Source organism: Sipha flava, unplaced genomic scaffold (genome assembly GCF_003268045.1).
Source record: "Sipha flava isolate LNK unplaced genomic scaffold, YSA_version1 65_pilon_pilon, whole genome shotgun sequence".
Lineage (NCBI taxonomy): Eukaryota > Metazoa > Arthropoda > Insecta > Hemiptera > Aphididae > Sipha > Sipha flava.
In genome coordinates this window covers 834,546-859,768 of record NW_020273605.1, presented here as the reverse complement: position 1 = coordinate 859,768, position 25,223 = coordinate 834,546, and the positions used below count along the sequence as shown (strand labels likewise).

At 33.6% G+C, this 25,223-nt stretch overlaps 1 protein-coding gene across 1 annotated transcript in view; it reads left to right on the top strand.

Annotated features, from left to right (window-relative positions):
• The first annotated feature begins 11,389 nt into the window (after positions 1-11,389).
• LOC112691666 (ephrin-B1) overlaps positions 11,390-25,223 on the top strand; it is a 221,762-nt gene continuing 207,928 nt past the window's right edge. The window contains exon 1 of the mRNA XM_025566012.1: positions 11,390-12,168. Within this exon, the coding sequence (XP_025421797.1) occupies positions 11,927-12,168 (242 nt within the window). The 5' untranslated portion in view covers positions 11,390-11,926. The remainder of the gene's footprint in view (positions 12,169-25,223) is intronic.

The following is a 25,223-nucleotide window of genomic DNA, read 5'->3' as shown; positions in this document are numbered from 1 at the left end:
ATAATGACGAAGACTCCGCACTCTGCGTGTTATACAGAGCGCACCGTATAGACGTGATGTATGTATAATTAATCATCGTTATGGAACCATAAAAAGCCGCATAATAAACGCTCTTGGATCGTAATGCGCTCTACGTATGCAGCGTTCCACGACAAAGATTTATTAATTTCGATATCTCCGGTGTGAATTATTATTTTTCTTTTTTTTTTTTTTTTTTTCAATGATTCACATGACTCAAGACTACAACAATGCATTTTCAAGAATAGAGTAAAACATTTTAGTAAACAATGAAAAATAAATTATCTAATTTTGTAACACATGAAGATTTATTTCTTTCCTGAAACTTTATACAAATCGAATAATTTAAAGCTTACACGTGTAGTGTATACAATCAGGACTGTTTTAAAAAATGGTTTTCATATATATTCATATTTATTCAAACCCAAATATTGATCGGTGATTAAATACCGGTTGCAGATTATTAGTTTTTCGCGTGTTGAAATTAATACAATATAATAATATAGTTATATTCTAATATAATATAATATATTAGTTTATATTAGTTAATACAATAGTCTATTAATAATATTTAAGAACAGCGAGAAAATAATTATTTTTCAATTTATAAAACAATTTTATCGTGCATTTACAAAGAAATAAATCGGTGATAAGCACTTTTCCGACATAACAGAACAAAAATTATAATAAATGTTTAATATCAACCCGTCTGTATTAACATTTTTAACAATCATGATATTTACAAGGTTAAAAACTGTTGTGAACCACCAGCGTTTCAGAAAAATAAACACTATAAAATGCCTATCCTAACATTTTACAAAAACTCCAAAATAAAAAAGTACATTTTACACGTAATAACGCAATCAATGTTCATTTCCGCACGCTGTAGTTGTACGACTCTTCTACAGTATCGGTATTCAGTAAATCGCTTACTGTCCGTGCACGCTGAAGATGGTACGTTTCTTCATTCTAAAATCCGGAAAACCAGATTGATTGTGAAATATATGTAGCAGATTAGTCATCGTACATACGCATTTTGAATGTGCGCTGTACATTATTTTATATTACAATAATAATACTTATAAAAATGTATTAAGTGTATCAGCAGACATGAGTTCAACAATTATTATGTCCAATGCGCCATTTAAATAACAAAACGATTAGTTGTGCATTTAAGTTTGGTCGTATTATAATGTTTAATCATTAATTTCACTCGCGGTGCCGAGTAAATCTTTCTTTACATTTCTAAGACCTATGTTCACTTTGTTATTAAATGCTAATGACCAAACGGTAGCAGTAATGCTATTTTATTAATTAGTATCATTTACCCCTACAAATTCCTTAGCAGTTAAAACCATGCCTATGCTTGTACGTACATGTGTTTGTGTATTTAAATACTTTTAATGTTGTACGTATTTTAAATAATATAATGCGTTTAAAAGTATACTCGTTTTTGGTAGAGTAATATATTAAACAAGTTTGCCGCAGGGTGTGCAGAGACATAAATCTTAAAATAATAATAATGATAATAGTAATAATAGTAATGATAAAAAAAAACGCCACAGTCCATTATAAGTGTGTAGTGTAAAATTAACGACTAATTATTATAGATCATTACACTGGGATATTAATTTTATTAGTGTAGCGAAAGATGGTCTACACGCCTCCAAATAATTTCACGACCAGAATAATAATGAAACATAAAAAATAAAAATGAAATCCAATAAAATACATAAATGTAATAGTTCTATATAGTAAAGGTGTATAAATTAAGTTCAAATTTACAAAGTGTACATATTATCCTCATTTATCATAAATCGCACATTTAAAGTACGAAAAAATACCGATATCTCTGAAGAACACCCGATAAATTAGGGGTCCCACAGGAGTCAGTCCTTGGCCTTACATTGTTTAATATTTTTTGCTACGACACCCCAGTTCCACAAAAATGTCAATAGCAATGTATGTAGACAATACTGTTATCATATCAGAACATAAAAATCTTGAAAACTCAATAACAGATCTACAAAATTCTTTAGACCTAATTTCAGAGTGGTTAGTAAAATGGAAACTCGTTTTTTAACTGAAAACTGAAAATATTTATCCTAAAGAGATATATAAATCCAATTCAATTGAAAATCAAAAATCAGCCTATATTATGGAATTATAAAGATCAATCAATTAAATATCTCCGAGTTTACTTTGATGAAAAATTAAAATGGAAAATGCATATAAATAAAAAATTAAACCAAGCCTACACACGATTGAAAATTTTACACCCCTTAATAACCTACAGCTCAATATACAGATTACATTAACATAGATAATACATGTTTACTCAGTAGAATTTACAAATAGTCTTATAAATGTATTGGTAAATTTTACTACATAAATGTAAATAATTAATAATATACTCGTAATATACATTAAAATTGATGTTTAAAAAAAAACATTAAACTTAAAATTATAATTAAATTAATGATTTATTTTATAATCGACGGTTGTTAATTATTAAGTTATAGTAATTAAAAGTCGATCAGTTTAAAACATATACATCTTTGTAAGAACTTCATTAAAATTTCTAATCGAATTAAGCGGATATTTTCTTGGTGTATTTAAACGTGTCTACTATTCAGATAATTTTATATCCTTACATATTTTGTAAAATATAAACACAGCATACTGAAGAGTATCAAAATAAACTTGAATAACCTGAATCAACGAGTTTATTTTGAAAAATAGGTAATATAGACGGATTATTGAAAATAAATGAATTGGTTCCGATTCAGAAGATGAGAACGATTCGTTAATTATCGTTCAAACGGATCAGGCTAACTCGTTTCGAAGTTCATTTACTATTTTCATTCACTATTCACTATCAATTTAATTTTCAGATTGAATTTCAATTCAGTTGAATTAGTGAATCAAACGGTAGTCAGAGAATGAGTTGTAAGAATTAATTGTTTTAGTGAATCGATTCCAATGAGATGAGTCATTTAAACGGTTCATTTTTCCAATTCCTAATAGGTAGTTTACAGCAGCCACCACACCAACTACATAACAATGTGTTGCCTCAAAACCATATAGTAGTAAATCACTTCCATCCATTTACGAGTTAACCGAGCTAAATCCAGTTGTTAGTTTTATTAATTTTGTTTCGTAGTTAGGATCGCAGTTACGGTACGTAGTATTTCTATAGCAATATTCGTCAGTATTAATAAGGTTCCAATGAATAATTAATTATTAATTGAACTATCAATTGTATGAAATTAATAGATTACGTTTTTTATATGAAATGATTGACTCGCAAATATTTTGTATTTATCAACGTATTCTCGGTAACACAATAATATGTATAGCCGTTGCTGATTATTTTCTGAAAATGTCAATAGAACCCATGTAGTTAAATGACTGAAAATTCACAATAGAAAAATATTATCCATACAAAAAAAATCGTTCAAATGTCATGAGTTAATCATGTTCAATATTAATAGCGATTTTATTTGTATAACAGTAATCTCGATAATTAACGTTCATGTAAACGACGTAATATATAATAGACAAGTAAATATGTAATACGATAAACTACGAAACTTTATCTAGCGTAGATAATTCTGATCTACACAATGGTGAAGACGTTTTCTAATAAATTACTGAACGTTGTTCATGATAACATACAAACATATTTATGGTAATTAATCAAAAAAATAATTATTATAACCTTTCAACTGGCACATTTTGTACGGCAATTATAGTTTTATTGACATAGCTTATATCTGTTTGGCCTGATTTATTTTATAGATTTCCCAATTTGTCGATCATCAATATACATTATTAATATTTAGCAATTGTCAACTTTTTTTTTAATGTCTTTTCCAAGTTATTATCGACGTTTATTTCAGCCAATTCCGTTACGAAATACTTCTCGCGCCTGGTCGTGACATTATTTGTTTATCAAATTATATTTTTCTATTTCTTTTTGTTCTTTTCTGTTTGTTTTGCCTTCTTTGATTAAATAATACGGCCTATATTGCCTGCGTACTGCAAACATTGACAGACGATGAAGCAGATAATCGCAGCGAATCAGAATGATATTCAGCACTATTTTATAATTTATAATATTTCATAATTTCAAATGGTTTTCCAGTTCGATTTATTATCATAAAAACTAAAGTTTATTTGTAACTGAAATCTACAAACGTTATGATTTAGAATAATAATTAAGACTTATAAAAATACATACACATAATATATCATCGTCATTGGTTAAAATCTATATTCGATTTTTGGAAAGGAATTCGTTTATTTATTCGTCTAAAAATACCTGGACACCGTTGCTTTTTCCTTTTTCAAAAATTAATCTCAAAAATCGAACCTTGGTACTGCATACATTCGATATTATATTCAGTAGTGCTTATATTGAATCGAACAGGGGGTTGATGTGGTTAGAATAGTAATAGTAACAACTAGTAATAGTAACAACAACAGTATCAGTAGTAAAAAAAATTTATTTTGTTATTTTAAGAATGAATTTTGTTCGTGTTTCTAATTATATTATTTTAACAAGAAACGTTTGCGAGCTTCATTTCTAAAGAAATGGAATCCGTTCGATTCAGAACACATTCCTTCTGGAAAGCAGTGTACATTATATTACACCAGATTAAAATAATATAAAATGCCATAAATGTAACATAATTGTAATTATTTTCAGGAACTGCGAAACGTCGATTCGAAATTTTTGTCGATGCATGTGTCCTCGAGGAATAATTGAAAATACTATAGAGGGATAGTAATGTTTAACTATAAAAATTCAATATTTAACAATAGAAAAAGAATTGTTATCACCGCGGTATCAGTAGAAGATACGGTCTCGGAGGAAGAAAGATAATCACCGCAGATGGGTATAGATCATATCGTTGTATTGTTGTAGTTCGTAAATAATATACTGCCGAATGCCGATTTGTGCCCACGTGAACTGTGTAACCGTCGCGATATGATCTCGTACGCGCGCATTATACGATAATTAAAATAACAGACGATTTTCGAGAGACAAAAAAATAAAAATAAATTTAAAAAATAAAAACGAAATATTCAAGACCGATTACGGCTTGTGGCAGATGAGATGTGTACGATTATGTTACGTGTGCTGTACACATAACAGCGGGATCCGATGGCCGCCTACAACAATATTACGGTCTCGAATGAATCGAAGATTTATTCACAACGGTCGCGATCGGAAGTCGACCGAGAACGCACTCGTTTCTCAAAATCTTTCGACGTTGAATATTGTAAAAAAAAAAAAAGGTACGAAGGAACCGAATACGCGTGTAATACGATGTTACGTTTTGAACGTTTTTTGGATACGATTTCGGGACCGTTTTTTCCCCATTCTTATGTAAATGAACTGCGATGGTTGTGGAAACCCGTACGGCATTCAAACGGCTAACGACTGCGTTTTCTGTATACCAGGGACGGGCAGCTCAAGTAACCAGAAGGCCGATTTTTAAAATTTAGCGGGTCAGAGCATAGGGAACCACAAAAAAAAAAAAAAAAAAAAAGGTCATTCGAAGTATAAAATTTGATTGATATTTATATACACGGAAATAATCAATTCAACACACACGAAAACACGACACAGACGGATGTAATTGAATAATTCGGTACAAAAAGCTATGGTTGAAAGCTATATAAATTTAGACATTTAACAATGTTTAATAACAGATAACAATTATTTTATCGATAGGATAAAGTGTAGAAGATAAACTTTAAAATTGTTCGAAGTAATTTGAAAATATTAAACGGACCAGATAAAAAAGGCTCGCGGGCCTCCAGTTGCCCACCCCTGCCCCGCAGACGAAGACACGAATCGTACGTGCGACAAAGCGGTGTGCATCTTAATTCGTGGTCGCTACAATACTCCTTACCTTCTCCCCCACCCACCGTCATGAATTATGTGTTTGTTCGAAACTGCCCGCGGCAGCCAAGGAAGTCTAAATGATTAATCCGTACACGATTATGTTTTATTATCGTACCGCAACGCAACAAACTTCCTTGCATCGATTTACATATCCGTACCTACACGATCAGTGCTTTTACCGTGCGTGCGAGTGCACCCGGAGTATGAGTACCGGTGTACCTGTGCGACCGCGTTCGATCAACTACCACTAATTCATAATCGTTACCGACATACACTAACCGGGCGTATTATTGTTTGCTAATTTATTTCACCTCGTATTAATGAACGATAATCAAACATAAAATGTGTGCACAGTGGTGAACGTACAGCAGTTATGCTTATTACGAATCGAAAACTCGAATAGTAGATAGTTATTATTAGTTGTTCGTTTGGGTTTAACGTAACAACAAAATGAACCCGACTGTCGGAATATTTACAAACGTCTTATTGTTTTGATTTAAATCGCGAAACATTATTATATTACGTGGAAACATCATGCGAAATGATGGATAATGCTGATAACGATAATCGTGATTCATGAGTGTTTCTGCGATGACAAACAATAAATGTCGTGAATTCGTTTTCACGTGAACAGTCATCAAAATTCTAAACGCTATGAACGTTTTCATTATGAGTTGCACATTTTTCGGTAATACGATAGTGGACATTTTTTTCTCTCCGATCGATCAAAAACCAATAGTTGAATTCAAAGAACTTGAGAAACAGTTTTTACTTTTTTCACCCTCCAAGCAACTATGCGATTTTCAGTGTCGATAATAAAAATAAAAAAATATGTATATGAAAATATGACTCATAAAAGCAATGGGTTAGCGTTGAATCGTAATTAGATACCCGCTTGAAATTTGATGTACTAAATAAATTTTAAAATCGTGTTATCAAAATAATGAAAATAATTATACGTAGCCATGGAATGGCATTAATGTACGTTCAACCATTTAATAAAAACATCAATTTTTGCGTTGATTTATTTTAGAAGAAGAAAGGGGACGACATGCACTGTTAAGAAGTGCAATACTGTTTCGCATCAATATAATATCATTTACAGTGTTAGTTTTTTTAAAACATTTTTAAAATAAATATTGTTTATACAAATATTGAACCGTTTAAAATCGCATTTTGATAGAAAGTTAAACAAATATACAAAGATCGTAAACGATTCGAATAGTATTTTATACCAAAAATCTCTATAATCCATAAAGAGTTTTCACTTGGACAAGCGATTAATGGACCTCAACATAATGTTAATAGTGGAAGTACTCGGTATGATGTAGTAAACGACAAGCTAATGAAAAATGAAAGCATAACAGAACAATAGGCCGAAGGTTTTTTCTCGTTCAACAGCAGAATACGAAAGAACATTTAACCTGATTCTTATTAGTTTTACAGATTTTAAAACATGTCACAGTATTATGATTAAGTGCCGTATCAATTTTTGTTTATGAATAATAACCAATCTCATAGTAAATTTAATTCTAGATTTTACGAACGCGAAAGCTGGTCGGTAAAACGTAAATTTCTGTGCTGACGACATTAGATCAAGAAAAACACGAAGTATGGTATAAGTGGCGTCTACAGGCAAAGGTACTTGCCAGAATGAAAGTCGAAAAAAAATATTGAAAATTTTAAATAGACGAAGCAGTTTTACTTATTCGCTTTAACCCTGACACAACTAACAGATTACTGCGAACCTAATAGTTACTGCAACTAAGTGTGTACCCAAGAATTTGATTATTATTATGGAACAATGAACGCGAGTACCCTATTAAGAAGGCCTAATAGGGTAGATTTTTCCAAAAAGAAACTCTATACATGCATGTACCGTCAACTCGTTTACTCTGTCGACGGCTTCCAACGTTGAATATCATTTTATTTGAATCTACAAGAAGTAACGATTTGATCAGTGATCGTCTGCTAGACATGCGTCGCATATTCCCGTATATTTAACGGAAATATTAACATTAATTAATTTTCCTCCGTCGAGATACGAGTTCGGTATATGGGATAGTATAACCGGGCTGCTGAAAACGACTATAGAATGTATTATAAACTGCGACCCGTATTTATAATTCAAATTACCTCTTGGCCGATAAATATATATTATCAACACTAACGGGCAAAAAAAACGAATGATATTCCATTTTCTATTAAGCTGAATAATGTTGGCCACTGTTGAACTAAAGGTCGAATCTGACGTAGGGTATACGTGCGCACAAAAGTTTTGGCGGAGATCGGGGTTTAAAATTGTGTGCACTAGCACACTTTTTGTGCATTGTACAAAAAATAAAGTGGCTGTGCTACGTACATTTGAAAGCGTATAGTAATATTTTTCCATTCGTTGAAATATTTAATGCACTCGTAACAGAATACTTTATTATAAAATGCACTAAAGAAGCAAAACTGTTTTTGATGTTGAATACATCTGTTTTGTTATTAAATAAATTCTTATTCTTAATAATGTATATTTTTTTTATTTTTTAAATTATTTTCAAAAAATAAATATACAATTTAGATAAATAGGCACATTCGTTATAATTTTATTATGAATTTCATATGCAATTCAATGTATGAATATATGAATTTTAACTAAATTGTTATCAAATTTTAATCATTCATAAAAGTGAATTAAAAACATAAAAACGCTATAAAAATGTCACAAAATGGTCCATAAAGTAAAAAAAACTCTTAAGAATTCGAAATAAAAGTTACATTTTTAAATTTCTCAGTGTATGAACTTTGTGTTTAGAAAGCAATGTTTTCGGACATTCGGAAAAACAATGAAATTTGTATTCAAAACTAAATATATTATATATGGTAGTAGAATGTGCGCGATCATTGTTGCCGTACTGTGGCACAGCACTTTAAAAATAGAATTCGTCAAGCAATAGAAACAGATAGACACTAATCGTTATATTATCCGTGTTGGTAACCTTACGACATCGTGTTGCGTTTAATTATTGAAGCCGAAATATTTCAGTTATTTCAGATACACTTAGCCGCTTACTATACTACTGTGCCCTGTCGATACATCAAAGCGCATTGTCAATAATTAAAAAAAAATGGATAGGGTAATAGGGTGGAGGAGCTGATCATACTTGGGGCACATACACCTGGAAAATCCGGCCCAGGGCCATAAAATTTTATTTATAAAGAAAATAGCTTTTCAAACGGGTAGCCCGTCTAACCAGTGCGTGTTGATAGGTGTAGCAGGCCCGTCGTCAGATATTTTCTACCTTAAAGCGAAAATTCTATGGTCACTGTTTATCAAAAATATTACAAATTAGAATCATAGTATCATGTAATGATTTACAGTCATATATTGAACTGGTGGAGCCACGATAATAGTAAAGATGCACAACAGTAATTATTGTCGTACGTTGTCGATATTTATTACATTTTGCTATTTTTGCTTTCTTTAAAAAAATCTTATGCCGCCCTAAAGCATGACTTGCTTGTGCTCTACGAGCGTTTAAATGTTTCATTTAAAACGAGCAGTGCGCGCAACGGTAAACTGAACATTTACTCGGCTTTTCGACCGTTCGCGGGAGATACAAATCCAATGCGAGACGAGTGCCAGTGTAGACTTGCCGAAGCTCTAGATATTGTTTCCGACCCAATAATTACAATCGGTACCAAGTCGCCTGGTACTACGTGGTCGTCATGTCGTCACTTTATCGCGTGGTGTACACTGCGATGGGTTCGGTATTGTCCGCGGTAACCTCGGAGACGACCGCGATAACTACGACAATAGTATAATACCGTGTTCAGAGTCGTCCTAAGGATTTCCAGGGCCTGGGACCCGAGTTTACAAAACGTTCGTCAGTATTGTTCGCCAAACTTCAACCAATTAAAGTCATTTAAATGCGTTCGTGCAACGAATCACGTTTTAATCTAATTCTCAACAATGTAAAAATTCACTTTATTCCTGGGCAGTTTATAAACGGCCGTAGCAAATAAGAGCTTGGTCGATACTGGCGGTAAAGAATTTCTACGTATATTTGGGTACAATTTCGTCATTCTTCGCACTACTGTAATAAATTACAGTTGTTCGGATATTAGAATAATTGAAAAATGTGACCTGTATAATAACGCTGTTAAGTTAATTGTATTAAATTAAATTTATTAATGTTTCGTGAAGAAAGAATTGTTTAAAAATAATATATTAATATTAATAATCTTTAATAGGGGACGACGTCCAGTATTATTTTCAATCAACCTGGATTAACCCGTTTAGATTTTCCTAGACTGGAGGCAAAATGGTCTCCTCTTACCTGGCGATGACCCTGATCGTATTCATTTTTGTGATGGCCCAAATTTCGTGGTTGATCGCGCGATAGAGTCTCGGTCGTGAATAATGTTGACGATACCATAAGGTTATTTCAATAACGCCGGATATTGCTGCAGGAAGAGCATTGTGTTTTATTGTTTTAGTGTTTCGCGCTGCGTGAATACAATAACCTTTAACTAGTGTTCGGACTTATCCGGATGAATTATTTCTATATAGTTATTTGTTCGTATATTATCTTAACTAGGTAAATAGTTACAAGGTTAGTACAAACATTTATCTTTGATGAATATTCGATCAACAAAATTCTGTAAACAAATGTATTACATTTTTATTTAAACTCTCAAAGTTTATAAGTTATTTTACATTAATTATACAGTTTACGAAAATGTATAAATACCAACAATAGTGCTTTTTATCTTTCGGAATGCCGATAGGTAAAATGTTTATCATTGTACGATTATAAATTGAAACTGTACTGCTATTCTAAGAACGGCTGTTTGCAGTTATCAACGTATTAATTATTAATAACATTTGCCCTACGAGTACCCTAGAGTAAGGGTACGGTAATTCCAACGGTAATTAACTAATCGTAAAAATACATCATTTGTTTTTACCAGTTCTTTATTCGTTGTTTCGTAAATAAATAATGAAATCCTAAAAAAAATGTATAACCTGTGTTTGAGCACATAAATTTGGTATGATGTTGTAAAACGAATGAAATAATAATAAAAGAAAACTTACGGACATTGGTTTGCGTCCGTTTAAAAAATGATATCTTTATCGTTATCTAGATGAAACAGTGTTCATCTTTATCGGTATCTTTATCTGGATAAAAAATACCTCGTCTGACCCGAACATCGCCCGTAACGTACGGGAATAGTTTACGTCGCGTTTGAACCGCACTATCGGCGGCGATAACTCGCTGTCGCATAGATGGCGCGGCGGTCGTGAGCCGTTAGGTGGCGCGTTGATCGTACGGCGGTACCGTCCCGTAGGGCGACGCGCGGATGGTGTACGGCAAGAGGGGGTGAAGGGAACGCCGCCGCCGTGTTGGGCACGCGGCGTTGCCGGACCGTTGCGCGCGCCTAGACCGTTCTCACCATCGCGACAGCTCGTCAGTATCGTACTGTCCGCCGTACTGCGATCGTCTATCGCTGTGTTGCGTGTTTGTGCCATACGCGCGTCCGTCCGCCGCCCCCGTCTGTTATTTCGGTTTCGTTCTCGATTCGAACGAGTCTCGACCGGTCGTTTTTCCATCCGTCCGACGCGCACGTCCACCACTACGTCCGTATCCTCTGTCCGGAACGCGACCGCATCGCCTCTCGATCGCCGACCGCTACGATCCGCTCGCGTCTAGATGGTCCGGGCCCGCAGTCACCCGTCGTCGTCGTCTTGATCATGTCGCGGCCACCGCCGCCCGCCGGATGACCGTCATCGCCGCGCCGACGACGCGCTGTTGACACCGACAAAGCAACAGTACCGCCGCTGTTTCTATTTTCTCCGACCCACCGACGGATCGGCGCGAGACAGTTGTTCCTTTATCGCGAGTCACGTTCATCCCCCGACCCGGGTCTTGCGCGCTATTGTTTTCGCGCTCCCGTTCGCCCGCCGACGGACAAAGTTCGCCGCACACCCCGACGCGCGCCATGGTGCTGTTCGACAACCTGTTCGGGTTCCCGGGGCTGCCGGGCTGTCTGCGGTTCTTCTCGCCGCCGGCCGCGGCCATCACACGCCGACGGTCCGCCGCTACGATGCGCGGCGTCTCGTGCACCAAGATCACGTCGTGCCTCACGCTGGTCCTGCTCATATGCTTCGAGACGGTCCTGCTGTCCACGGTCAGCGACTGCACCAAGTCCTTCACCGTGCACTGGAACACGTCGAATTCAATGTGAGTACGTTTAACGGTATTACAACGGCTCCTCGAACGACTCGTCTGTCCCTCCTCCCCCAACATCACATTTTTTGCCCGACAGACCGCACCGGACTCGTGTGTACCCCAGTATATATATATTATACACGTAAACATGTACCGTTGACCGTTTGTACGAAAACCGCTGTGATCCATTCTAGGTACACACACACACATATTATCTGTTGATATTTTTGCACTGGGTACACTGTTGTTTCGGATGGTCGGTCGTCGTCGAAATTGTTCTATTTCGATTTTATTACTATTTTAATTATATTGTTATTAGTGTTATTAATGTTATTATTTGTACGTTTAATCGATACGTCTTACCTGTTCACAATGTCCGTGCATGTACGTACGGCGATGTTTTATTATTATTTTTTATTTCGTATATTTACGTCGTCCCGTGGTCGACACGTAGTAACCGCGCGCGGTTTATGGTTTAACAACGAGACCCTTCCGTTATGTATCGATTGTATTATTGTAATACAGTTACGCGGCCAGGGTTACGAGATAGACCGATGCGCGTAATAATCGCGTTTTTAAACCATCGTCGTATTCGTCGAAACAACGTTTTTCACCGTAACCCCTTAGACGACACATTTCGATATTCATAATTCTCGCCGGAAACAAAATTTGAATGTTTATGACTTTTTTTTTTGTAATTTTAGAATAAGAAAAAATTGTAATTGTTCGTCTGCTCATAATTTTGCTCGTGTTCGCGCGTGTACGTACGTGCAATCCCCCCGCGGAACAAAAACTCGTTTCGATAATGAGCAGTGACAGACGTGATGGAAATATCCGTGATGAAAGAAACATTGAACTTGACGAGATGAGAGGAGTAATGAGCTATAGGTCAGGGCGGTAGGTCTTTCTCCGCGCACCACTCTCGTCCTTTCCGATCTATCGGCGCGACCACGGCATACGCCTAATAGTCCGTGGTTCCTGGATACCGCCGTGCATTGGTGGAGGCTTCGACGGTAATTTTTTCTCTCCGTCATTTCCACTTAATCAGGGCTGTTGGGGGTAAAACAAAAAGGAAATCGCGTAATTTTTCCGATCTGTAATCCAAACACTGGTAAAATAAAATTGTGCTGTATATTCGTGTCGACCACGGTTCGTTGTAACATCCAACCCAATTACGCGCGTTCTGCGCTGTAGACGAAAAACTTTTCAAATTAACACTTGGTCCAACGACTTTAACGTCGGACGGTATAGTAGCAACAGACGCGCGTACGCAATTGCTTTGCCGACAGTTCGAGCGGTTGTGATTCTAAACTGGCTAAACTCCAACATAATTTACCTAGGTCGACGAATTTTTACCACTAGTTCGGCGAATTCTGATATATGTTTTTAATCAACCGTCACCGCTGTTGGTCCAACTCGCACGAACACAGAAAAGTTTCGTAAATCACTTTCGAAACATATGTAGTACGTATTCTGCAAATCGATTCGACAGAAGACGCGTGTACGACGCGATGGACCGCACTTTATTTTCTTCTCTTTATCCGTTGACGCATTGTCGAACCGGCTACGTGGTCATTAGAGGTTTACTAGGAAATGAATACTGCAGTCGAACCAAATACGCCGGATGCTTATTACGATCACTAGTTTTTTTTTCTTTCTCGACGTGTGCACGCGTCGTGTATTCTATTTTGTATTATATTTCTTTGTCGTCCAAATCGTGACGTAACGACCGTTGTTGTTCATCACAACAGAAATATTATTAAAAACCGGAACTTTTGAAAATACTAATACAATTCGTTTCCGCGTTTATTTTGTTGTTTTAATGTTACCGGTTAAGGTAAAGCAAAAACAACGAACTCGATACGACAAAATTATAAACTATTGTGTTGTTGTCAGATGCTTGGATGTATATTATGTGCGTACAAAATTAAATCTGGGAAATTTAAATGGTGTGAAAATATCGGTTATCCGATGTTATTCGTTTTCCGTTTTTTTAGCATTTGCTGCTCAATATTATATGTTAACCATTTAATTCGTCTCGTTAAAAATGTCTTCGCTAATCATATTCCAACAAAGTTTTATAAAAATTAACTCGGCGCACGCATGCAATACTACTACACACGTCTATCATGATATGTATTTATATTTCTCGAACAATCCCGAGTAATTGTTGTTTTCGTGATTTTGGTCATTATATTAGACGTGTTTCCACCTCATGTGTTGGTACACACCATGTACACATGTACGATACAGGCACCCTTTAAATGTAGTGGTGTACGGTGGGGATGACAAAAGCAAATGTTTTAAATATGAAAAAAAAATACTACCTGCCCAGTAAAACGGATTTTAATACTATTATTATTATTATTATTATTATTATTTTATACATGCATCATATACTTGTATTTTTACCGATGATAATATTCTCTTCTCGGGGGCCCCGACCGTAACCGGTTTCGATCCGTCCGCGTGTGTCCGAACAGAGGGAGTTTGTGTGTGAGTGTGTGTACGTTAACCTTGGGAATTTGATGAATGTTCATGATTCCTCCGGACGCGCTCCGCAATGCCGTGTAAAGAGTTCTCCTGACCAACAAGCAGGGAAACAAACGGAGTGTTTTTTTTATTTTGTTTTTTATTTATTTTTTATCTCGTAACACTTTTTCATACCCCCGCCCAACCTGGTCAAGCATATATACGTGTATATACATATACCTACATTATAATGAATCGATAGTATTTGATAAGACGACCGTGATTTATACGTCCCATGTTCATCGGGAAGTCCGTGAGAAAATATACCGAAAAAATTGTTGCTACGAGATTTGAGAGCGTTACATTAGTACAGATATTGGATAGGCTATTACGAATAAAGGTTGGTATGTTTGTATATTGTTTTGGTTCGTTATTCACGTGTGTCATACTCTTGTCGTATCAAGCACGTTTAAAATAAATGTATAGTGAACATTGAACGTTTTTGCATAATGAATTTGGTTCAACTGTAAAGCTTAGATTGTTTTTCGATTGTTTTGAAATTAACAGAGTATCAGCTTACTTACATATAACAGTATATACCTATTTAGATTTATTTAAGATTTTATAATTATTCTTTTTCGTGAGTAAATGATCTACTTATGGTATAAAATTATATTTTTACATTATAAATAAATTTTTTTTAATACACATGATAACAACTGACAATATATATAATTTTTTTTGGTTCTGCATAAATATCAAATAGATATTTTTTACTTTTTGTTAACATAAATACAATCGAAGCAAAAATGTCCATTATCATACAACAATTTAAAAATGAATAACAATGATAATTATTTTATTCTTATAATTTAATATGGATTTTATGCTGTGGTACAAAAACAGTTCATATAATTAGGTGAATCGATTTCTCTGAAATTAATTTTAATATCTGTCAACAGTATACTAAATTACTATATAAACCGAATTAATTGTATATTAATTACGATTGTTGTTTCATTGTTATTGTTACTGTTTTTTCTGCATAATTATCTTCGTATATAGTATAAAACATCGATTTTTATTTACCTACCTATTACATGTTGGACATTGTTGCTCGTTTATGTGCATTTTTCTTTTGCACGCAAACAATATTTATAATCAATTTAAAGTATTATCAAAAATCTACATAATTTACACATGCTTCTCAGTAGCCTAGTTGAAAACACACGAACACCTTCGTTGGTAATAATACGGCCACAATATACCCCTTTTAGGTAATGTGTCTTGATAATAAAAAAATTTCTACCTAGGGTTTTCAACGTCTAGAATTAATAACAAATATAATTTTTTAATTTGCGTAGGCGTTTAGCGACTATTATATACATGTACATATATATATATATATATATATGTATGTACCTACTTATTTAAATTACTTATCTATCCTCCCGTACTTGAGCTGTATAACTTATACATTTACTATAAAATAGTCTACGTATATTATTGACTCTCATCAATACCCATAAAATATACTTACATTTTTTTCTTTTTAGTCTTGTGATATACGAATTTAATATAGGTATCTGATTATAGGCTTTAATTTACTAATAATTATTATCGAAGCATATTCGATGTATCGCAGTGAATCGGAAAACGATGCATGAACTTATCTCATTGTCGTTTTCTGATCGAGAAAAATATTACAATATATAACTTTTTATTTTTTTAATAACTTTAAGTACAAGACTATAAAAGTTAGACAGTTAAATAAAATTTACAATTGTGCGAACAACGTTATAAAATAACGTATTATGAGATTAGATTGTTTGCACTAGAAAAAAATATTTAGATATAATATGATGAATGGAGTTATATTAATTATTACTTAAAGCTGTAATAAAAACAAAAAAAAATATGATGAATAATTGTTGGATAATGAGCGAAGTATTATTAGCTATGGAGATAAACGTTTGTGTAAAACCTTGGTTAGTAGGATCATTAATGGACCAATTACAAAAATTAAATTGGAAATAAATTGTGATATCATATTTGAAACGATGTTGAGTGGAAAATTATCAGAAGTAATTTTTTAAGCATAAGATTTATGCTGAGGTTGAGCATAAACTCAATAAATAATTTCTTTAAATAAATTTTATTTTGAGTTTAACACCATTGGTGACTGATTGCTCGAGAAGGGTGCGAAAATCGGTCTACTCATGTTTTATATACATAAATATAAATGTAAATAAAAGTCATCAACCCTGCCGCATACTAATTATGCCAGGGTCTCTGTACATCTTTCTCTCTCTCACTCTCTCTTTGCACGGCTTTTAGCTATTTCGCGGTATGATGTTCATGCACTTTCCGAGAGATTATCCAGATCTCTCGGTCGGTCTCGGTTCGGGCTGTGGGTGATGTCGAGACAGCGCGATAGAGTCTAAGTATAGTAGTGGTTGTCGGGTAGCAGAAGTGAAAGACGACCGACGACTTGGGTAAAAGTGTCAAATCGTCCGTCGTGACACTTTTCTCCTTCCGTCTGGTCAATCCGTCACGGGATTTGTACCGACGCGGCGTGTGGATATTATATAAAAATATGATGCGTCTATTTGTGTTTGTGGTGTTTGCTTTCGTATGTAGTGGAAGGACTGTTGGCTTCAGGATGGGTTTTTTCTATTTTCTTCTAAACCGCGAACGCGTCTCCTTAGACCGTCCAACTGCAAAGTTTAACGGGATTAGCACAGGGATAAAAGAAAATACTAAAAGCTAAAGATTATAAAATAAAAAATAGTGTTGAATTCCAAGAACTATTGCCTAGAAGATATACGCGTTTCATTGATTTTTTTTTTAATATTTCACATGCCCGTGGTTTTTTTGTCGGGCAAACTCGTAAACGCTTTACACTGTATATGTATGTGAAATAAACTTGCAGACGTATTTATGTTTTATAACATTATTATGTATGTACGTTGCTTGGATCGCGTTTTCTTATATTTTTCTTCGAAATTGTCGTTGTTGAGTTGACAATAACACAACAGATTCCTCGTACGCAATCGTTCTTTTGCATTGCTTCGTTAAATTTTAATAATTTTAAACACTCGGACAGTGGCGTTTACAGAAAATATTTTCATGACGGGCTACTATGGACAGAGTGAAATTACCACTGCTATCTAAGAATTACTAATAAGACACAGTAGGTACTTATCTACATTTCATGTACAGAATGTCCCAAAACGATTTGAAGTTGGACGCAAATTTTAAATAAGCATAAAGCACCATTAAAATATAACAAATTTTTAAATTTTTTAAAAAATTTCGGGGGGAAGAGAGGGGCTACAGCCCGCTAGTCTCCCCCTATATATGCCACTGCACTCAGGTATATTGTTATTGTAGTTATAGATAATTATGGATGTTATAGGTATTCGTATTGTAATAACATACACGAGAAAGATCGTTATTTAATTTTTTAACTCGACATTGGTATGTAAGTATGTACGATCTCCGTCATGTCTAATTAGAGAAGATATATAGAGGCAATATAGTTGGAAAAGTATTTTTTTGGATAAATCATAATTTTCCCATCAGTAGTGACTTCTCGAAGTCCTAATGATGTTATTGTACTTCGAAAAGGAAATGCGAACGAATATTATGATCGTAAGTTGTGAAGTGAAAACGTTTTTTATTTTACTAATAATTACGAGTGTCCTGTTCATTTTTTTTCATTATGATGTTTTACTATCGTTATAAAAATGTTTCATTTATGTTAAAAAAAAAAAATAAATATTGAAGGGATGCGTTATTATGAATTTTGTATTTATTTTTCGACAAAGCCTTTCTTTTATGAACTTTATATACCATTTTCTCTAATAAATGTGAATTATTTTAAAACTTATATTTTCTTCATTGAATGATTGTTAAACCTAATGACTAAGAAACAATGTAATTTACAAAACACTAATAATATAAACTTACAATGACTGCTTGTGAATCGTCATGGCTTGTAAAACTGAACTATTTAGTCACTAGAATATTAATAAGTTATAAATTGCTCATATTATAAGTACTTGTGTTGAGTACATTAAAGTTTATTAAAAATCATAATTTTTATTTTAGACACATGCTGCAGTTTATTTTCAAATAAATTAGTACTTGTAAACATGTAGTACAGGCAATGATAAAATAAAAACAGTAATGATCTACTGGCACCAACTGGGCTGTCAAAAGTAATTATAATCCGTATTTTTAAATTTTTTATGATTAATTAAGATAACAATCGAGTAATATATTTAGTACATTGGTTCTTATACATATTTTTAGTTGTATAATTGTATACATTTAGTAAATTTTAATGGTTTATTACTTGAAATAAAATTTGAATCGGGTTTTATGAACTTGATTCTGAACCACTCGAATGTTTGTATACATGTATTTTGTGTAGCTGTTAAAAACTAAAATAGAAATAAACAAAAGGGCAGTGAATAAAAGAAGGAAAAAGTAATTATATGTAATAAATATTAAAAAACGTGTTTATGGACGTTAGTGGAAGACATTAGAAGAAATTATGGACAATGAACAAATCGTCTGGAGACACCTTCGCATTAATTTCTGTCTTGACCGTGTCCAAAGACTTTAGATTGTTTGTCTTTTTTAATGTTTTTTTTTTTTTTTTTTAATTACCATTAGGTATATTCGAAGAAAATATGTACATTTTTAAACAGTTATATATCCATTTACAAGTTAGAAAAAACATTCGATTAGTTATTATCCACCATTATTATACTATTTTAAGGAAAGTTTTTTTTCCATTATGAGATAAATCGTTATTATATTACCAAATAAATGGTCACTTAATAGACTAATTCTTATTTGTTTTTCCAACAGGATAAAAGCAAATAAACTAAGAAGTATTAATAACATAGCCTTTAATTATAGCATTTACATAGAAAATATTTTAATATGTAATAAATATTTCATAATATATTACACGCCTACTATTGTAATAAATTATTTCTAAACATATTATCCAGCGACAATGAAATGTATTTTTCCTTTGTTTTTATCGGTATACTATATAACGTTTATAACAATCATCGCTGTAATTAATGTTAAGAATGTCGTAAAATATAATACGTGCTGTGTTTTATTATTATTTTCACACGTCTAATATAGTTCGAAATCGTTATGATTAAAAACGTAGAACAACGAGTTTATAAATATAATTTATACTTATTTTTTTTTACATTAAATGTAATTTAATTATAACAAAATAAAGACTTTGCAATGAGCTATTAACACTAATTCTAGTATTGATTGATGTTAGAGATTATTATTTAAACAACATACAAATGAATATAACATTGACATTTTAAATCTTATCGTTAAAAAATGTATAAAACGAAAAAAAATAATTTATATGTATTTTGACAATATATACATATATTTAATGCTATTTAAATGAGTTGTCGATTTATACTTGATTTATGACTTGTTGTATAATTTTTTGTGTATGTTTTCTTCAATTGTTCGAAAAATCTTTTGAAATTTTTATGGAATCACGTTCTCTACAAATTCGTATAAACAACATTCTATATATAACAAAAAAAAAAAATTCTGCAATTCAACCCGTCCGATCTTCAATTCAACAGCATTAAACCTCTTCCTAGTTTTCTGTGTACGTCTGTTGGAGTTAAAGGAGAAAACGTTGAAACGTGCTAAAAATCCACCTTGTTTTTATAAATAATATAAATCACGTAGTATACAACACAACTCGTCTTTAGAGTGCATTACGGATCGTATCAAAGGCGTAATTTATTTTTCGATTTTATTAATTGTGAACGCGGCGCGTAAAATATATTCGTACCTGCACGATACGTGTACGATTGTATTTAACGCGACGAAACGAACGTCAACTCTCATACCAGTGCACTTTTACGAGTTGCGGAATCCACCGCTCGGCGTAGAATCGAAATAACTATTGTTCGATCATTATTAGGTAAACAGTACAATAGTATTGTTAATATTGATAATATAGTATTATCATCATAAATATTTGATGGAATTCAATCATACGGAAATGTAAAAAAAAAAAAAATCTCGTATGTAGTCGATAAGACATTATTGTAACCGGAGACGTTTTCGATTCGGGTAAATCGTTGTAAAAATATCGAATCGAAGTTAAACGATTATGACCTGCGCCGTCGCATGAGCTACCCGTTCTGTCTCTTGTTCGGTCGCACTCGCGCGCGTTCACACAATACGCGCATACATTTAGTCGCTCACAAATACTCTCTCGCATTAATATAAACGCACACACGACTACGTCACCGATACGTACGCGCGATAGTCTTCATCGCAGTCTCATGGTCTTGGTATCGTTATTTTCTTTTATTTTTCTCGCGCGCTCTCTTGCACATGCACGCGCGTACAGCCTGACCTCGGGTAACCTCTACCCCTGCGCCCTAGCATACCGCAGCTGCATACCTGTGCTCGTTGCGGTACAACCTATTTATACCTACATCTTAGCCCTTATATATACCATTTATAATATGTACTTATATTTATACACACACACACACACACATAAACACACACCGATTTACTCGATTGTGCCATACATAAATATTTATATATATTTCTATGTGTGTGTGCATATTTAGAACCGGAACTAATAATTTAATGTTATAATTTAACTTGGTTCACGATCCATTATACATTATCGTTACCTGCTATAAGTGTAAGTAAGAATATTGACGAGAACAGGAAGTTCACAACTGAAATCGTAATATTTTAATCTAGACGATTGTTTAAATTTAAAACGCTAAAATAAAATAAAAAATAATACATAAAAATTAAGACATCATATTCTAAATAATAATTTAAATTATTATTATTATTTTTCTTCTCTTTTCTTTCGTGCATAGGTGTTGTCGTTATAAATTTCCGAACGATATAATAAAAAAAAAAAAAAAAAAAAAACCGTATTATTTTATTAGTTAATATACGCATTTATTTATGGCTGTTTCATTCCGTGTGAATTCTATGGTAAATAGTCCCCTGTGTATTGTAATTATATGGACCGAGATTTGTTTCTCAGATGTGTGTAGTGTACAATCATTATAATGATATGATTGAGAATGTGTCATATAAACTACGGTGTTGGTGGTCTACAGACTGTAGTGCATTTAGAATTCGTCTAGTCCGGATTGTTGAAAGTTGTTTTTTTTTTTTATTTTTCTCGATTAAATATTTTAAATAAAAAAATTATCGGTCGTCATACGATCTGTTTTAGTGAATTTGATCGTTTAGCTACCTTAGCAAAAACTATTCACACTTGTATATTTATACCTATGAACACGTATATTGCAATATAAACGTTGTCTGAAACACTAGCTATTTTCTCAGAAATAGTAAAAACTCGATTTCAGACACGTTTCGACTGTGCGAATATGTCACTTACACTCGTAAGGATTAAGTAATCGTTTATAGATATTTTTCATTTTTATCGAAACGACGACTTGATATTAAGTTGGTAAAAAAAAAAAATCAGTTTTTCACGTTTATTTCGTTTTCGAGTCACTCGCACGTTTATGGGGGCCAACAATGTCAATTCTACTTATTAAACTATTGTTAGTCATCGGTTATAACATATATTGTAAAAAATTTAGTCGTTCAAAATTTTTTTTTTAGAATTTCTTTTGTGTTTAAGTTGACAGTTTAATTTATATATTAATTGATCCCTTTGTAATTTGGATTTTTCAATTCCCGTGATGTTTTTTATGTCTTGGTAACCCTCTTAGAGGGAGTTACGCCCCAATATTTCCGTCACATCCAAGTTTCTCACGGGATGGATGTATTATAATTAATTGGACGTCATAAAAATACTATAATATAAAATTATTTTACAAGATATTTTATCGTTCGGGATCAAGATTAATTATTATCGTCATTTTTTAATCGCCATCATAATAGAAAATTATTTTTATTTTTATAAAAGGAGTATACTTGGTTTTAATTAGTAGTTAAAATTAATATTTTAAAATATTTTAAAAAAAAGGTGAGATGGAAAAAAAATATAAAATTTCTCCGTAGGTTTTTATTTTACATCAATGTGTAGTTAAATTTGAGACTATTTTATAATATCGAATATTGATTGCTGTTTACAATATTTATATGAATTAAAAAAAAAATAAAAGTCATCAACACATTATTCAGTGAAATCTATTACGCACGTTTATACTATATGCCTTAATATTAATTCCATTAATTAAATACTGTTTACGAACAAATAAGCTTTAGTTGATATTTTTTGTTTTTTGCATTTAATCGAACCTGTAATACCAATTGATTAATATGTCGATTAACCCACTATTAAATTTCTAATACTATAATAAATTCAATAGAATATCCAATTTTTAGTGACAAACGTATAATTTTTTATAAGAACTATGTTGTAGTTAATAATTTATAAATTATTACAAGCGAGAAAAAATAAAACCTAGTTGATTATATTTTTCTTGTGAAGTATCTGCATTTGAAGACTTAATTGGAGTACAGCGCTCTGCTTTAAAAAATATATAAATATATGCTAATATTTTTTAACTGGAAGCTTTGTGTTAAGGGTTGGTTTTAATAATAAATACATTCCATTTGTCAGAACTAATATAGCTTTCAAAACATACCGGGTAGTCGTCGTGGTGACGCTCATCGAAATGTAAACGTAATTTGGTAAATCTATTATATTGTCGTAACTTAAAGAGTCCGACTATATTTCACCACAATTCAAACACTTTTAATATGTTTTTAATTAAGTTTTATAATACGGTAGTGTGACTTTTTTTTCCTCATTGGATTTACTAAATTGTTTCCATTAATGTGATTACTTGCAATCGATCCGAGTCGTAATTGAAATGGTGAAACAAAAAATTTTCGGTGTCTTTTACCTAATAGAACGAAATATGTGAGCATTAGTATTCCTGGATATTAATTATCGATTAGTCGGTGCCGTCTGAAATGTAATTTTTACAGTGTAGTTAATAGATTTGTGTTCTTTTCCAGTTTTGTTTGTCATACGCCATATTTATTAACTTTATTAGCTAATCGTTTACAATGCTACGTCGTTTAGTGTCCGCCACTCGGACAAAATCGGAAGTCAGAGGACTCTTATTACATGATCGATAAATGTATATATGTTTATAAAAACGTTGACGTACAACATTCCGTAAAGACGAGAAAAAAGTTATTGTGAAATCAAATAACATTTGTATCGCTATTATATCCCGCAGGTGGTCTCTGAGCCGAAAAACGGGAAAAAAAATCGAATTATACCGATTGTTTTGCTTCGGGCGAGCTAAGTTAATTACATTAAGTGATGTTACACACGGGGATTTAAGAGGGGACAGCAATGGTTCCATTACCGAGACGCAATCGAGTAGGGCGTATTTTATCTTTACTCTGCGGCGTAAATCCTTGCAGAATTGTTCAGTCGAAAAGTCGAAACATTCGAAGAGCGAAAACTTAAAAACATTAAAATACTAAAATATCGTGTACACCGGATGCGTTATTATAAACTGTTTGAGAAACTAAATCGTACACTGACAAACATAACCGTCGTCGGAGTATTGATCGAAAACAAATACTTCAAACAAAATAAATTTTTTCGTTTTCGCGCTTTATTATTGTTTTGTGTAACTTTTGAGTATATTTTTTGTTTTCACGCTTTATTATTATTTTGCGTAACTTTTGCGTATACTCCGTACGCTTCTAAGAAATCCAAATAAAGTATTCGACTGGCTGCGCTGGTACGTCGATCCGCATGCGTCGTTCGATTAAAGCTATTGTGTAAACAAAAGCGGTTCTTACGATTTGCCGGGCGTGAAAAACGATGGGTTAACGGACGTTAAGACGGGAACAAATACTCGTCGTAATAGCGCGACGAATACCCGTTCGGCGCGCAAAACACTCTCCGTCGCCACTGCTGCAGGTGCTCGAAAAACCCCCAGCGCACAATGAACGTACGAAACGTTTTGTTGAAATTCCGACTTTATTTTCTTCCATTCTCCGATCGTAGCGCGTAGGTAGTAGAGGTGTATTACAATATGTTGTGCGTATGGGTACGCGCGCGCGGATTTCACGGGAAAAAAAAAAATAATAATAATAGTGTACGAAGAAGAACGACATAACAATACCAATGTGCACGCGAAATAAAGGTGTGTCGTGCGTGCACCGCCACCGGTGTTGTCATTGTGCCCCGCGGAAGAACCGGGGAGCGCTGCACAGTTTTCGGGGCGCGAGCCTCCGCCGTACCGGCAACCGTCGGGTCAACGCCGTCCGCGCGTCTGCCGTTCGCCGCCGCCGCGTTACACACCTTTTACACCGTCACGGTCCCTTGAAAACACCGTAACCGGTTTTACCCGGCGTGTGTACCCGAAACATATTACCTGTGTACCCATTACGTCCAGCCGAATGCACCGGTGGCCTTTTATGTGTGTGCGGGTAACGTCGACGGTTGTTTTCGTTTACAGTATCGTTGTGCGTTAATCCGCGACTCCCGCGCTCATTTTTTCGCCCGGAGACGGATTTAGCTTCTTCTTCCCCCC